General features: G+C 41.6%; 1 protein-coding gene across 2 annotated transcripts; it reads right to left on the minus strand.

The window, feature by feature from the left end:
- Positions 1-3218: 3218 nt before the first annotated feature.
- On the minus strand, positions 3219-17364 carry ARL6IP6 (ARF like GTPase 6 interacting protein 6). Of its 2 annotated transcripts, XM_078607187.1 has the most exons (6): positions 17234-17364; positions 14934-15174; positions 14490-14546; positions 13779-13911; positions 5784-5923; positions 5526-5642 (listed from the first exon to the last, which is right to left on the minus strand). In XM_078607187.1, exons 2-5 carry the CDS (start codon positions 15160-15162, stop codon positions 5830-5832), a joined length of 513 nt encoding a protein of 170 aa, XP_078463313.1. In that variant the 5' UTR covers positions 15163-15174; positions 17234-17364; the 3' UTR covers positions 5526-5642; positions 5784-5829. The 2 variants fall into 2 exon arrangements, with proteins under 2 accessions (XP_078463305.1, XP_078463313.1); XM_078607179.1 differs by having other exon boundaries at positions 3219-5923.
- Between the last annotated feature and the right edge of the window lie 819 nt (positions 17365-18183).

Consider the following 18183-nt stretch of genomic DNA (forward strand, 5'->3'; position numbering starts at 1 on the left):
AGTGTAATTACAGGCATTGACCTCTCCATGCTCGTTTGCACACCGTTTGCAAAATGTTGTATATTCTTTGTTATTGTTCAGGTTTGATCGATAGGTTATAAACATAAATGTAAAAATAGTAACAATTCTAGTTTTTCCTATGACATAACCAATACAACTGAATGACAGATGATTAAACAATAAAAACGTTTGCATAGTTGGGCTTGACATGAATATGTGCAAAACAAGTAATATCTAAAACCGCCAAATGAAGATATTTGCTGGAGGGAAACAACATCAGAATATGCAAGCTCATGGAAATTACTGAGGGTGAACTTGGGACAAAATGTGGTGAAATATGGTGAGCAAGAGCAGGTTTGGAGTGCTTTTGAAACACTTAACTTGGAAATGAAGATCAACAAACCAATGTTACCTGTCATGGCATATTGGATATGGAAAACGATTTAAATAATGATACAACTATTACCCTAAAGTCTGGACATGTTTTGAGCACAGCAGAGAACAACCAAAATGGAAAGAATGAAATACATTTTTTTTAAATTTTACTAGGACGGGCCAACTGAGCTACATACTAATTTTTCAGAAGCGACCTGGCCACAAATGATAGCTCAACGAAGTGGCTGTGATGTGGAAATTTATAGCAGCCAAAACCCCGAAACGTGTATTTATAAATGTGGAGGGAAAAACCGGAGAACCTGGAGAAAAATCCACCCGACCACAAGGAGAACATGCAAACTCCAAAAATACAACAGGCGTCAGGGTCGGGATCGAACCCACGACCTTCTGTATACCAGACGAGGTCGTTAACATCTCGCCACCGTGGCCCTCGTAAAGTTTTAACAATATTTGATGGGGAAAAAACAATTCCATATTTGCAATTCAATTTTCTATTAAAAGCTAAGTATTGCTCGAGGACAAGGAGTGTGTGGAAAAAGGTTTACATATATTTATTATCGGACAGTGGTGACTGATTACTCGTGACCTTTTCTTTTCGTGAATTAAAAGCACAGCATGACACCACAGGGTTGGTTGCTTGCTTAAAATTGGCTATAATCCTGAATGGACAAGTCAGTGGAAAAAGATTGTGAGAGTTTGTGACAATATCGTAATAAACAGGGCACGTTTTAATTTAATATAATTTTGAACTCAAAATAATCCACAAAATGTGTTGAAAATGTTGAATACAATTTGATAACGTAGTAGTCTCAATGCCGTGTCCACTACAGCAGATGTGATGCATGACAGGGTTAATGCAGCAAATTGCACATGCGTACCGGAAAAATGCAAACAAAAATATGTACAAATAAATCAAGTGAGGCTGTAAAGAAAAATATATATATTCAGCCCTCTGTCCATTTACTGCTGTAAAAAATAGATTATCCATGCGTGCTGCACATGGGGATTGTCCGACCATTCTTCATCACGCTGGTCAGTCTCCATGCCATGCTGGACATGGAGATTGTCCGACCATACTTCATCACGCTGGTCATTGTCGGTCGGTGAAGCCCAGGGTGTGAGGGGTGTTCCAGGACTGCTTCAGATATTGCTCTCATTGTGATGTTGGCATTAGCCAGCTCATGTGCACATGGATTGTGGCATCGCAGGACTGACGGGCATGGTGGTGACGCCTTCATGCAGCAGCAGGTAAATCATGGCTGATGATGACTAATATTAAAAGAAAAACCTCTGGAACATTATACTCTGGATATTAGAGATGCGCGGGATTAACATTGCATGCATATTTGGAAGATAACTACCAACAATGTGCAACACAACATGGTGATCAAGATTGAAATGTTATATATTACACAAAGTGAATGCATCATTTGCCTGTATGAGAAATATCATACACGTGCGACATCGGACGTGTATGATTCGGACCGAAGACAAGATCCAAAGCATAGGGGGTATTAAAATGTACAGTACATAGAATAAAAAAACATCAACCGTTGCAACAAAATGTATGCATTTAATACAGAAGACATGAAAAACAATTTTAAAAAATTCCCCGAATAAATAAGAGAGGGATACATGGGTTGACATTTGCCGCAAGCAAAAATGTATTGCACAAGAATGCATCTTGAAAAAATGCTGCCACGCCACCACACCTTACCAAAATGAACTCATGTCAGAATCACAATCTTCATTTATATTGCCGGAGGAATCCGATGAGCTATGAAGTTATTTTTTCACAAATGTCCAGTAGGGGCAGGTCAAATTCACAACGTAACACACATCAGCCCATGTGGGTGTGTGCAAACACGCAATACACAACTATGGAAGAAAATAGTACTGCATGACGAACCGCAATGGTATGGGTTACGAACAGCTAAAAACACATTCCTGCGGAGGGAGCTGGTAGGAACGTTGGGTTGCTCGGTCAATGGCCAGGGTCAACGACGGCGTGGTGTATTCCGCAAATTTGCCCGACTGTGAGGGCGGGCACAAGCCGGCGTGAGTAGGTTAAACGTTGCGTTTTATAAGGGCACCACGGGGTGAGCAGCCCCTCCCCACCCAGCCCACCCCTCCCACCCCCACCCAGCCCCTCCCATTTTTGGATGCACGACGGACACAATAATCCCGTGGGCTGGTGTAACCATGAGGTTCCTACCAGTATAACTTATCACAGCTGAGGCTATATAATTTTAGAACAAATCACACATGAAGAAATGTTATTAGATTAACATATAAAATAGTTAAAACCATGGAATCATGTAATGTATCTTTACATGCTTCTTTGCAATTTAAAGTATACACATTTTTTGTTGGTATTCTGCAAGACAGTACAAGCTAAAGCACTGTTTTCAATTCCATTTTGACTGTTTATTCCTATTGATGTAGCATTTTTAATTATTTACAATTTAACGTTAATATTTAAACATGTTTTACATATTTAGTGTGATTAAATACTTAATGTATGACTGCATGTTGTTTCTATGATTTGCACTATTTCCCTGTGCATAAAAATCAATGATATACGTCAAACAATCCGATGCAGAATTTGAATCCAGTTTTCATTCCCATCATTTGCCATTGCGGCAATGTTAAGCCAATCTCTCAAAGTGGCAGACTGGATCAGTCGGAAAAATGTACAATTATGATCAGATACGATGGCAACACCCCAAGTGGACATTAAGTTAGGAACAATGTACCATGAGTGTTCCGGGAAGAAGCGGTGGTAAAAAATATCACGAACGAGAGAGTAATCAGAGCGTATCGGTATTTAAAAAAACTTTTATTTGACGTTAACAATGTTAAGAATGATTTAGAATTCCAACGTACATTATATTACTGACCATTATAGCAAGTTTCTCAAAGGAGACCTGAGAAAAAGTATGCTTAAATGTGTCTTGAAAAACCTCTTAACACCTTTCAACTGTCTAATGTAAGTGTATGTCATGTATTGTGTATGAATATAAAATACATGGGGGACACAATGAAAAATACTTATTTAGTTTCACCCACACATTTTATTTACATAAAGTCCTTATATAAAATTGGGGGAACATACAAAAATATATCTTAAAAAGTAATAGAGGAACACAGGCAGTATTTATTCCGAATGCATGATAAACTATACCAGTATGTATACCAGTACAGAAGAATTACGGGTTCATATAAAATTTCCAGAGTTATAACATTGCTGTTTTTCAAATTGACCTTGCATTGTGCTTCATACACTTTAAAAACCAGCCTTGTTTAATTTTACAAATCTATATAATTTAGGATGAGGGGATTGAAGAGGCTGACCATGAGAATTGAGATAATCGTAGAGGGATGAATGAAAGTCTCGGCAAGTGGCTGAGTTTAGAGTAAATTGGAGGTATTGAGCAGGTGGAGGAGGTATGACGACCTGCAGAGTTGATGTCGGTGACAAGCAAACGAGAGCTCGGATCAATGACAACGAACAGGTTTTGCAAATGAAAAACAACCGTTGTCGGGAAACCAAGACAGAGTGGCTCGATAGGTAAGAGTGGAAGTGTGAGTGATCTGTGGTGTCAAAAGCAGCAGAATTATCTAGAAGTGGTAGTTAACCAGTGAATCAAAATGTATTTATAGTTGCATTGCCAGAAAAGAAGAGAAACGCAGCGCTGGCCACGTGCAAATAATACACAGCGTGCCACAACAACACCCCGAAATGTAAAATACTGTATAAAAAATACAAGTCCCACTGCGTAGAATTAAATGTAATATGAGCGTAATACAATTATGGGATTGCATGGGTATTCACAAATAACACAATGAGGCCATCTTCTTGGTTCTTTCGGTAAAGTCACGTAGAAGGGAAATAATAAAAATAAAACATAATAAAATAAAAATTCTCACGTTTCGGCCATAACACAAGCAGCCGTCCTCAGGTGAAGAAACAGAACTGTCGGAAAGACAGCGTCCCAATGAACACTGTCAAGCTTGGCAGCGTATATTTAAGCTGGGTTGGGGGAGGAGAACGCCTTGACAAAGGAGTTTACATATCAACAGCGAAATTAAGCATATTGATGGAAAATGCAGATATGGGATTAGTCACTCCTTGTGTAATGTGTAGGTGGTGAGGCCATTTGCCAGCTATGGCTGCGACGTTTGGTCGTACATGTTGTGTATATCGTTTATTGTTAAATTTGAATCACAGTTCCTATGATCACTGTTACATTGTTTTTATAGCTTTATTTGGAGGATTTTGAAAACGTTTTGGTTTAGCCATGTTTGTTTGTTGTAGTACAGAGTTAGCCTGATAACTTTAATGTAAATTGTCTTATGGTTGTTATTGTTTGACTTGCATCCCACTGGGATTTTTGCACACAGCGTTGAAATACGGTGTTTTTTCTGGAAGACTTTGCTGTTTTTTCCTGGATTTTATTGTTGCGTGTAGTCACTTTAAGATGTTTCTTGTTCATGTTTTTGTTTGTTGCGGTTGCACCCGAGTCAAGAGCCGCATGGGCTCACAGGGCTATACCTAATACATGAAACTGAAACAATTAATGTGGGTCAATCATCAGCACAAATGACTCCTATGGAGTGCACATATGGAATTTGTGCTTTTAAACAGCACATTTCTCACCTCTGGATAATCACGTATGTAAAATGTTTTAAAAAGTGCATGCAATAACTGAACATCAAACATGGAATATGCATAAAAACTCAATCAGAATATGTATTTATACTGGAGGAATCTGATGAGATGTAAATATCTTTTTCATACAAACATTTTTGGAGAAATTATTATTCACCACCGGACTGCAACCAAGACAATATAAGATAATAGCATTCCTTTAAAAATTTGAATATTCTCAAATTGATTTAACAGAAATGTTGAAACAGACTAGAGTATTTTAGTCTCTGCAAAAAGTACAGTTAATCTGTAGAAGCCAATGAAACCATGGCATTTGTGCTTCAGGGATCTTACGGGCATTAAATCATTCATGCATATTCTTCTTATGCATTAATGTCACCATATAATTAACTTTAGCTGTGCCTTGACTTTTGAAGGTAATACGTTATTCCCATACAAGTGCAGCAAACAGGTCCACTGCGTAGGGTTTTCTCGGCCATGCCGTACAGCTCTCCCGATGTGCTGTTTGTGTTGATCCACGTGTGGTTTCCGCGTAACGTTCAACATTTCGCTCTATGTGCTGGGAGTTCAGTTCCTGAAATAAGTGGAGTGAAGCGTCAGACATCACAACCCGAACACGCATCAGAGAGCGAAAAGGGGATACTTTCCGAAAGCTGTAAAAAATCCCGGCAGTGGGATACAGAGGAAGACAAACACCGACACATTCTGCGCTCACTTCCCAGGGCATCAAGCGCCAAGACATTGGGAGTCGACTCGAGCTCCTAAATAAGCCACCATATAGTCATCAGGAACATGGCGACTCCATTGAGAATGGCCATGCTGTAGGCCATGTGAAATGAATGACCCGTCATCTTGCTGCAAGACAAGAAACACACGACACAGGTTAGGGCATGCTGAAATGTCACACGCCAATCAGGCAACTTTAAATTACAATTTTACATTGTCTACTAGGCACATATATATTCATTTATCAATTAAAATCGTTATTTGCACTCGTGTTACATGCATTCAATCATGTGTGTCAGAATAGATGATTTATGATTCATGTGTTGGATATGACTGGTTGTCGAAAATCGTGCAGCAGCTATAGATTATACGTGCACAACAGGGCAAAATAAAACATTCAACATCGAGCTTAAGCACAACCCTGAACAATGACAATTTACGGAGTTGTGGAAATGAAACATCACATTCCTAGCTGATGAGGTGTATTTTATTTTAACAAAAATAAATTTAGCTTAAAAAAATAATTATCATGCCCAGTATTCATGGGTGAGAACAAGTAGACACCAAGAACCCTATTCCTGTAACCCAGGTGATCCTGATGAGCACTGACGCACATCATGTTCGTAACACAGCAGAAAATACACACACACACATTCTCACTAACTACCACCTGCCACCGATCAGTGACTAAGCGGCCAGAATGTAATTGCTTTCAATGTTGCTGGGGCATATCATGAGCCAAGACTGAAACATGCAGGAAGGAAAAAAAAAAGCAATTCCCTGCCTGTGGGTTGCAAAAAATGAAATTTGTGGAAGGAGTGACAAAACTGCCACCAGTTTTAATAAAGCATTTCATTAAATTAATTAGATGGGTAGATTGGTTGTTCATTAACCCTCCAATTTTGCACCAAGCCAAATGAAATGTTATTAAAGTGCTTCTCTATAATTTAATTGGTTCCGCACATTGCTATGGCAATGTATTTTCAAAAGCAAGGGATGGTTAAATGACATCGCAATAGCAAACTCCCATTGCATCCCTTGTTGTCTATGGCAGCAATTTCCGACTAGAATCACCCAGAAATGTCTGTCCGTCTGGCGTGTGACGTCACTCCACATGAGGCCCACCCCCCTCATTTATATTCACGAGTAGGTGGATTTTTACACAAACGCAGAGGAAGGTCGAGCCGAACTAAATAATTTATTACGCAAAGTCGCTTCAAATATGACGTTTCTTTACAGAAAGTGACGGTGAAAAATAAATCTACGCAGCACAGTGCTACATCCGTGTGTGACGTCACTGCAAAAGAGGGCCCCCCCTTCATTAATATTCATGCCCGCGTGGAAATTTACACGAACGCACAAGGTTGCGTGCTCCACATGCTGCACCCCTCCCCTCATTAATAATCATGAGCAGGTGACGTCACTCCACATGCTGCACCCCTCCACAATAACCATGAGGGGGTGACGTCACTCCACATGCCGCACCCCTCCACAATAATCATGTGGGGGTGACGTCACTCCACATGCCGCACCCCTCCACAATAACCATGAGGGGGTGACGTCACTCCACATGCCGCACCCCTCCACAATAACCATGAGGGGGTGACGTCACTCCACATGGGGCAACCCCGCCCCCTCATTAATAATCATGAGCTGAACAATCTTTCTATTGAATATTTCAGATTTACTGCAATATACACCCGTCCTTGGACGGGCAAAAAAGCTAGTTGTTAGACAAGACCCAACCTTGGTTTAACATGGGTTACAAGGCCTCCCCTTTGGAATTCTTACACGACACGTTGCTAGAATGGTAAATATATTTCTTGATCGTTATCGTTACAACAGTTTAGCCCAGATATAACAACCTCTACAACAACACGCACGCATCTTGTCATGGAAAAAACCTGGAAGAGATAAGCTGGTAATTTGCCAATTTGCTTTTGTTTTGGAAATGAATCCATGACACAGCACACGTGTCTTAGAAGGTAATATAATTGCATCTTACAAAGCTACACATGCTCACAGACAGCTCAGTGTAATCAAGCGTTTGTACCCAGAGAGCAAGCCCACTGTCCTAGTCACCGATATCCCTTAAATTATTAATTTACGGAAATAAATTTGGCTGTCCACTATCTAATTTTAATTGCATCTACAGGCTAACACGCAATTTAAAGCGAGTTAGAATGTGTTAATTAAAAGAAACAATCAAACATTGTCACAAAATAATGACTTCCTGGAACTATAAATATTGTAGCCAATGGCAAGCTCATTCATCTAAAATTAATTAAAATAGTTATCCTATGAGCATGGCTATGATATAAATTGCTATGCAATGTTATGGTTTCTCCAAGGAGGGTTATGTCCCATACATCTTGCTTATTATTTGTGATTTCAAAAGTAAAGCGAAGATTTAAAAAAAAATTGATTGTTCCAGGCGCACTGGAAGTAATACACTTTTAAGTAGATGACTGTAATCAAAATAGGCAGGAAGAGAATAAATAATATCCACAGAAAAACACCATTCGTAGATGCCCATGCAAATAAATACACACCAATGTTAAACTACAAGACTAACTTAAAGATAAATTTTAGGTTCAACATACAGTATTACACTGTTACATTTTACAGCATACTCGATTAGAAAACGGCAAGTGCATGTATCCCGCACATGTGTTCGGCCAGTGCAATGCTATCTTATTACATTAGAAAAAGTTAAACCACGCTCGAATGCGACATGGGAGATGTGTGTACACCTTCCATGAATGGACGATCACAGAATAACCGTTCTGTGACTGAGGGGATGAAGCACGGATATTCCAAAAGACGTGTGGCCTGCTAGTCAAGTTGAAAATACCGTGCAGTGTACTATAGTTATGAAAGTGATGAGGTTTTTAACACGCATTTAAAAACATACTTTTGTTGATGTTACTAACCAACAGTGTCATTGCATTCATTCACTGGTAGCTTTAATAAAACAGGCCACATTTTATTCCGTTTCCTATCTCATAAACTAACAACTCATTGTGTACACATAAGGGCAAATCAAGCATCCGCAAGAGTGGCGTTAATTTTGTTGAACCTGATGGGAACTCCAGCAATGCAGATGGTCTCATTTGTTAGAGTGACCTGGGCCACCAAGATGACAAGAGCAATACAATAACAGACACCAATAGAGCAAATATAATATCAGAGAAAAGACAATCGAATTAAAGGAAAAATTGAAAATACTGCACAACCAGAAATGAGTATTAAAGGAAAATAAATGTCCTGTAATGTAAGGTGACTCGGTCAAATTACTTTTAAACTGTTTGCAGTGATTAAATAACAGAAATATAGAACAGCTTCAAGGCGATTATTGCACTAATATTCTTTGGTTCTTTCGGTAAAGTCACATAGGTAGGAAAATAATAATAAAATAATAAAAATAAATCACATTTCGATCGCAACACAAGCGGTCGTCCTCAGGCGGAAAAAAAATTATAATCCAGCAGTGGAACTGCTGAACCAGCGAGAGAGATGTTACAACAAGGAGGTTATTTATGTGGCGATGGGCAAGCAGCGGGGTCTGAGCTGGAAAGGAATTCCATCCCCGGACGCAAGCACGTCTGTTGTGTTAATGGGGGAGATTAGGGAGAAAAATTTGCATGAAATTAGCTTCCGTCGCCGCATAACAGTATCGTGCCCGCATATGCGCACAACAGCAGTGTTAATGGGAGGTTAGCACGATGTTGATGGGAGAGATTAGGCAGGGAGATTAGGGCAAGGATATCTGTCAAATAAAATCGTTAGTGTGCCTACAGTACAATACATATAGAACGTGGATGATTTGCGCTCAAATAATCTACAAATTCTAAAATTGTCAGTGACACTGCAGTTTGCAGATACTCTCGTCATCTATCGGGGGGGGGAAGGATGAATCCTGAAATCTGTTTTTCTCGCGGATGAACGGAGTCACGGGGATAAACACTCCGAAAATGTGTGACACACTGGGCTTGCGCGATTTTTACTTATTTATTTCTGCCGCGGTTTGTGAATTAACCACCGCGGGCATCCCGTGCATTACAGTAACAGAGTTTGACTGAATTGTAGGTGGCACCATCTAGGGGCTATCACCTGCAACGAGATAAACTCAGGGGATGAGCAAAGAGACTTTAGTTCCTAAAGACTAAACTTGATACAGTATATGAAAATAACAGCAAAAGTTGTAACCATAAGCTAATACTTCTTACTGATAAATACAATCTACACTGCATAAAAAGTACAAGGTCAGCCCTGTAATTGCTGGCTCGAGCCATTGCCTCAGCTAGAGGGATCCCCAGAGAACGCCTCGAGGAAATTTGGCCTACTCTTCCACGCTGGGCCAGACATCTTGGAAGGGGTGGGAGTACCCACAATTCACCCCACCATCTGCGACCTGCCGATACACGAACCGTGGTGTACCCACTTATAGTGCCGAGTGGACAGAGGCAGGCAAGCAGAGGGATGTATAAGAAATCATTGTTTCAATTTCCAAGCTGGGAGAGATCAACCATTTCATCACGTCAGCATTCTACACTGTATATGACATTCAACCATGTAATGAACTAAAGATTATTATAGGAAGAAAATGACATGGCTCAGTGGATAGACGCGATGGCTAAGGAGGTAGGAATTCTAACCAGGGCTTGGTGTTGAATTGGGCCGCCTCGTCGCTTCTTACCCTTTTCAGCGACAGCACCTCCACGATTTTTATATACACATAATTATTTTCCAAATTAACAACACCTAAGCCTTGCTCCCCACCCCTCTCCCCCTCGGTGCCTTACCAACCTGCTGCAATGCCAATTATCTGCTCCACTTGCAAAACAGTGGCGCCTCCCGTGTCTATATTAAAATATAAATCACCTTTGTGAGAGGTGCTCTTCTGTCAAACTAGGGGTCGATAAAATCCTTGACCCATGTGAGCTTAACGTGAGCTAATCTTCGTGTGGTTTGTTCCGCTGTGCGGTACTCATTTGTGTCCTGGCTACACAAGCAGCTTGGTGCACGTTTTAGGGAAAGTCAGTCACAGATGATTTGTTGCGAGTGGTTAATTTTCCTTTCACACCAAATCCTCATCTCTGGCAGCCTGTTCATTAAGCAAAAAAGTGGTTATGGGCTCCCAGACAAAATGGCCTAATTATGTTACAAAGCAGTTTCATTATCACGATCATTATGCAGGGCTCTATATAATAGCAGATTCATATTTAATTTCCATACCATGTTCTTTTTTCTGAGAGTTCAATGCCTACGTTGAAGCGGTATCAAAGCCAAGATTTTTTTTCTAAAAATACTTGCCGAAAATTACTTTAGATGCTGACATTTTAATCATAAGTCAAAAGTAAAACACATGTACTTTCTCATGTGCACATTTGAAGTAGATAACATTCTAAACAAGATCATCGTTTTATATACCAATCACATAATTTATATTATTGGACAGAGGTGTAATTTTAATCAAGCTGCATTGACATTCAGGTGTGTCTTTGACAAAATCACCATGCTGCAACCCGTTCCATTTAACCATATTTTCCTCTCAAGTGGCTTCACGCGTTCATATAAAATGCCTGGTCTCTATAATCAGCAAGGCAGATGTTGCACCTGTTTGCTGAAATCCGACTCAACGGGGTGATTGAGTAATTGCTTCCATATTGCAGTTATTAATAATTTAACATTGTTTTACCCTCTCGACACATGAGAATCCGACTGTCTTTGTGCCACAGATTCTCATAATTCAGTCCACGTGGCTCTCCATGATCTAGCTGGTCATTATAACCAAGTCAAATTGTTGCTACCGCCAGTTCACAAGGTAGCCTCATTCTCTAAATGAAGGCATCACCGCACTTACAATGGTTAATGGATAAAATAATTTATATTTTTATTAACTCAAACCAGCATCAGTGTTGTTTTACATATTATTACAGTATTATTAACAAATAATAATTTAGAGTGCTTTGTTAATCAACTGATGGGCAGAGGCCTTACCAGACCGTGTCAGTCGTGGGGGTTGTTTGACCAAGCTTCACAGCGCTGGTCAATGCAGTTTTGTAAAGTGGGGGTCCAGGGACTGGTTAAAAAAAAATCACTCGCCACTGATGTTCGCTCTGGAAGGCAATCTACCTTAACTACCACCAGTTGACACCATTATTATTGATAACACCAATTCTGTTAATTTACTCTTTTGATTAACATATAATTCCCACACTGCTTTTGCAGCCAATAATTACATTTAAAGACCATTAAAATACACGTTAATAAAGTAGCACATTCACGTTAAATACAGATTCATCATCAATAGACCACTAACAATACAAACATGAAACACTTATAATGTCGTGCCTCCTTACACTTTAATTTACAGTTGATGCACACAAAGTCTTTCCGAGAAAAAGTAGAAATACGCAAAGTTTTGGACCTAATGGCGCTCATTCATAGCACATGAAGATGGGCAATTTGCGTGGAATGTTGCCGATCATATATTTATCTTTTAAAACAGCGTTGTTAACAAATGTGTCAAGTATTTATTACTTGTGCACCAATGAGAATACAGCATCACTAAATAATTTAAGTCCTTTCATGGACGTTTAAGAAAAAAAAAATTGGTGACTGCAATCCACAAAGGCCCAAAGTAAGACCAGCCATCACGATAAGCACCTGTAATATGTCGATAGCCTCGATAACGTACCTCCCGCGGGGTTCAGTGCAGGTTCATGAATGCTATTTACAATGCACTTGATGTTAAGGTTTATATTCTGTAACCTTTGAAAATATCTATCAGCTGGAAACTCCAAAGATGTTCTGAGCACTTTCCTTATCACTGTTTTTCCTATTTAACTGATTGGAACCAAAGACCAGGAGTATACTTTACAAAGGAAGTGTTGCTACATCATTACTTAAGTGAAAAGGTGCCCTAGAAGATTGTTTTCAAGTAATTTCAAGACATGCAGTTAAAACAGGCCGCCGTTAACAGAATCATGAGTGTTTCGTGTAAAGAGAGCATTTATAGGACAGACTAATTGTTAATTTCCATCATTTCAATTAGGTGAGAGCACAGCGAAACTACTAGCCTCTGTTTGAACGGAGACTTTGGTTCCAAAAGCAAAAAAATAATTAAAAGGCACAACACTTAAAGTTAAACATAAAGTGTGAAACACAATTCACACTTGAAAACGTCAGAGGCGACGAAGTGAAGTGATAGCGCTTAATGAGATGCGGCATGCTCCACGGTGACGTGAGGCACATGGAACGTGGAACGTGCGAGAAATCGCAGGGGCCTTCAAGAACACTCAACATTATTCTACAGCGGTTTCTAATGATCTACCTACGAAACACGTACCCCAATATCCCAAATATAACAAAAAGCACTTGATAAAGAGTTTAGTCAAATAAACTGTACAACATATTATTGTTTTACGTAAAAAAATAATTGCACTTTAAGCATAATAAACTGAAAGAACATCTTGAATTTTAAGATCAAGCAGAAGCTACATCTTCCAGATTATTAAATGAAGGCCCACTGGTGAGGCTCTGCCACGAGGGGTATAATCACAGTCATGAAATGTATTTACCCCTAATTCCTCCTCACCCCGAGCTATTCAGATAAGTCTAAGATTCAATAGTTTCCTTTGGTTTTACTGCATGTTTTGTACTTCTCATTTTTCCATCTCATATTGTACAGCTTTGTCCACTCAATTTGCCATCATGAAACATTTTACGTGCAATGAAGAAAGGTCATTGCCCAAAACGTAACCAAATGTTTTTCTTTTATGGAAGTGTTGTTTGACAAGTGTGTTGAGGTTTTTAAATGTACCGTTAGTGTCTCAAATGCATTTTGTCAGCATAAATTGTAATTAATTCTTATAAATTACCATTTGCATAATTATTGGTTTTAATCAACAATTTTACGCACCAATACATGATCAATCAATAACAACTAAATCCGACATACTGCAGCAGGGGTCCTTACCGCAACCGAGCTGGGGATAGTGGTGTTGGAGGGAACATTCCTGGCTGAAAGGAGTCAAAGTAAGCCAGAGACCAGGAGAAACAGCAGCAGGACAATCCAGTCACCAGTGGCAGGAGGAAAGGACAACATAGACCTGTAACACAAAGTGTCATCAAATATAGGTGCAGGGCCAAAGGGCATCTGAGACCTCAAGACACTTCTCAGCTTTGTCACACTGAAAAACACCTGCTGCTTAAGTAGGTCTTATATACAATTAAATGCGGTGTTCTCACCCTGCTCTGCATGAGTTTTCTCCAGGATATCCAGTTTCCTCCCATAGCTAAAACACAATATAACTGATATTGCTGAAAACTCACCTGCAAATTACTCGATTGGAATGACAAAATGCAATATAGCTCCCTACTGAAAAAATACTTGGCAGGACCCTCCTGAAAAAGTCCTGAGACTCCAATGAAGCTTTACTGGGTAGACAACTGTGATAACAAGAAATAATTAATGCTCATACAACTGCAGTAAGACTCTTGAAGGGACCCATTTACCTTTGCCAACACACCTATACAAATGAGGTACATATGATTCCATCAATTAAATATTCAAAGGTAAAATTATTAATTATTAGCTGTACATTCACAAGAATAATATTATATGCTGTAGTGCAGAAGCAGGTGGTGAAACTATAATTGACACATTACAACCAAATAAAAAACTTACCCAAGATGCTTAGAATTACTGAAGAGCCCTTGTTGTCTGTGTCTCCCGGATCAGCATCTATAAAGATATAACTTAGTACCTGGAAGCAATGCAATACACATTTACAAACAAATACCTAAGGCACTGAAGATGCTTTGGGAATCAAAATGATGAAATAAAGATAATACGAGCGGTATGGAGTGCCTTTGGAAAGTTGAACATGATCATGAAAAGGAACATAGCAGTGCGTCTGAAGAAAGCATTCACTCAGCATGTGACAGATGGATTAGAAACATGGATACTGACAAATAAAATGGGACAAAAACTTTAAAGTGAACAAAGATGAATTCCGTGATAAGAACACAGATCAGGGGGGTATATCGATAAGTGCCTAGAATAAATCATTACGATCGCTTATAAACGTCAAATTTACTCGCGATATTGAAGCACACATCAGCATCTTACCTGCACTGGCAGAAACGAGCAATGCCCTGATCATGAGGGCGATGAGAGAGATGGTCACCAGGCAGGAGAAAATAGCGCTGTAGCGAGGAGCGCCGTACGAAGGATGTTGCTCCGGAGAAATCTCCGGTTGCTCCTCGCCTTGCCCAGAAGACTCGTCTGACACCTCCATCATCTCTCTCTCCAGCCTACGAGCGACCTTTTCCGAATCGATGCCTCCTGGGTTCTCCATCGCAATGAAAAACTGCACAATGCACAAACAGTCCATTCTCGATTACGTGAGGAAATGGGGGGGGGGTGAAAATTTATTTATTTGGGAATATAAATGGCAACATTTCCCCCTTCTGTGAAGGCTTAGTAGGACCCTCACGAAAAGAGTCCTGAGACTCAGTGAGCCTTTTGCTGGGTACTGTAAAAGAAGCGTATTGTTTTACATGAGCCATTGACAGCTGTAGGTTCAAAGGAACATTATTCTAAGTTTACAATTTAGCTGTGAATAATTAAACATTCAATGCTCAAGGAGATTGATAATTGGCGACCTGAGATACATCAAGATCCATTTAAGACCACAATATTTTTAAGCTTTGACATAATAAATGTTGACTAGATTTAACAATACATTAATACAGTATGAAGTGAATAAGGCTAAGTAAAAAAAGTTAATTGCACTTAAAATAAAACTTCACGAAAGGAAAGTGATGACATTAAGTGGGGGTAACTGAGAAATAAGACGAAACATATTGCACTTTAGTAACAAATGGCTGTAATTAAGGTCTTTCATTGCCAGTGATCATTAAGTGTTTCAGTCTTAACTCACCTGACTATGTACTTTAATGTCTCATAATTAAGAAAAAATTGCGTAAACATTTTACAACTCTTAATGTGTTCATGGGATCATATGCAAGTGAACAAAAGCTAGAAATGCACAAAAAAGGTTGAAATTACACAACGCACAGATCGGAGAACAAATAGTAAGTTGGAAGGCGATGGGCTTGGAGGCTGATCACGTTGATGAACCACCTCACCGTATTGATAAGCATCGCCTACCATTTGGATCACAACAGGCAGAGGGGTGGTCTGCTTGAGAAGATGTGGGCCAATTAACTCTCACGCACGATTCTATTTCTTTCACGCGTTATTTTTGGAAATCGGGCCCTTTTGATCCGCACCAACACCTCGTACATTATAGCGGTTATGCAACCACTGCTCACAAAAGCTGTCAAAATTACAAATCAGCAGCACCACGTGCAACAACTCATTACAGTGCAGTGCTAATTGTGTAACAATTAGAACCCCCTGCGGATTGTTAACGGACGGTGGCAATTTGAGAATAGATGTTCGCACCCCGTGGTGATCTTCGCGACTCTCAGTGGCCGTCGGGGTCACCGTGAACCCATCAAATGTCACGCGTGTGCCAGATGACACTCAATCCACTGCTGGATGAGGGCCTCCCCGCGCATTGTGCCGTCTTTTCTTGGATTTTCTGTTTGCACTTAGTCACATATTCATTTAAGATGTTTTCTTGTTCATGTTTTTTGTTTGTTGCGGTTGCACCCGATTGAAGAGCCGAATGGCTCACAGGGATATACCTAATAAATTAACTTGTGCGTCTCTTCGGGGTTATTCGACCACACTTGCTGGTCCCCCCAACCACCCACCGCAACCTCCGATAAGCACGTGCGACATTCAACGTACATACTTCACCACATTGGTCAGTGGGGGGGGGGTGATAGAAGTACCGTACAACATTGAATTGCACTGCCCACAAAAGTTAGCCCCGCAGTCTGTCGTGCATGGTGATGGTAGCCCATCCAATCGATATCCAGGCATTCGGTTTGCTCGGCTTGTCCTGTGACATTGACGAGTCGACAACTATTCCACTGCTGGATGATGTCCGCCCACCACACCAAGTGTATACAAAGATCCCCCGTGTAGCCTTAACAAACTGTAGGGGCAAGTGCTGTTAGCGAGCACCTATTAAAGCCGGAACGGCACACGAGTGGGTGGCCAACACCAGGCCCGGGCCGCCTTTGTCTCCCCAGTGGCGATGTTTACACCCAGTTAACCAAAGTTCGATTTCCGGACCCCGGTTAACATCAGTGGCAACCCCCCCCAACCCACCCCCCTCACGTCGTTGACCACCAACCCCCAGTGAAGCGACCAGCGTGAAGTATGGTCAAACAAGCACCGCGTACGACGCAAGCTTCGCGAGGCCTTGTGGATTATCTCGCCAAAACCCTCGACGCAATCGACTACAATCCAACACAACACACTCCTCGAACGACGGCGACCACCAAGCACACCTGTTAAAGATGACTCGCGTTAACACACGACGAGTTGCGTGCGGGGTTATCGCAAACGTAGCGCAAGAGAAGAAGCCTCCCCAGGCACGCGAGGCCACAGGCGGAGATGGCGCCGCCTTTTTATACTCGCGGCACCGAGAACGTCCCCCACCACCACGTCACTACCCCCCACGTCACTACCCCCCCACGTCACCACCACCACCCCACGTCACCCACTACCCCACCCCCCACGTCACTACCCCCCCCCCACGTCACCACCACCCCACCCCCACGTCACCCCCCCACGTCACCCACTACCCCACCCCCCACGTCACCCCCCCCACTACCCCTCCACTACCCCACGTCACCCCCGCCCCACGACCCCACTCCCCCATCCACAACCGCCCCCACCCAATCACTCACCACTAAAGCCCCCACCCCATCCACCACTACCCCACCCACCCCCCACCACAACTACTACACCCACCCCACCCCCACTACCCCAACACCGCCCCACCAATACCCACCCACCGTCTACCGCACCCACCCTCCACTACCCCACCCCACCCACCCACCACCACCCCACCCCACCCACCCAATCCACCACCACCCCACCTCACCCACCCACCACTACCCCACCCAACCCACCACCACCCCACCTACCCCACTAACACTACCCCACCCACCACTACCGCCCCCACCCCACCCACCACTACCCCACCTCACCCATCCACCACTACCGCCCCCACCACACCCACCACGACCCCACCCACCACCACCCCTTCCCACCCACCACCGCCCTCACAGGACCAACCCACCACCCCACCCTGGAGTTTTGAAATTTCGCACAACTCCTCTAATCCGCGGTGAGATGCGGCGACCCAACATTGCGAATTTGTCATTTGGAGACTCCAGTTATCCATGAACAAAAATCGCTAGTGTTAGGAAGCACTATGGGCAAAATCGCGGCT

This window comes from Lampetra planeri, chromosome 2 (assembly GCF_965212315.1).
Source record: "Lampetra planeri chromosome 2, kcLamPlan1.2.h2, whole genome shotgun sequence".
NCBI lineage: Eukaryota > Metazoa > Chordata > Hyperoartia > Petromyzontiformes > Petromyzontidae > Lampetra > Lampetra planeri.

What these genes read in the sequence shown, in the direction of transcription:
- ARL6IP6 (XM_078607179.1), bottom strand. Translation starts at nt 15,162, where the DNA reads ATGGAGAACCCAGGAGGCATCGATTCGGAAAAGGTCGCTCGTAGGCTG. An exon ending in GCTCGTTTCTGCCAGTGCAG is followed by an intron (nt 14,547 to 14,933) that starts GTAAGATGCTGA and finishes ATATCTTTATAG; the next exon opens with ATGCTGATCCGGGAGACACA. An exon ending in AGTAATTCTAAGCATCTTGG is followed by an intron (nt 13,912 to 14,489) that starts GTAAGTTTTTTA and finishes TTTGTGTTACAG; the next exon opens with GTCTATGTTGTCCTTTCCTC.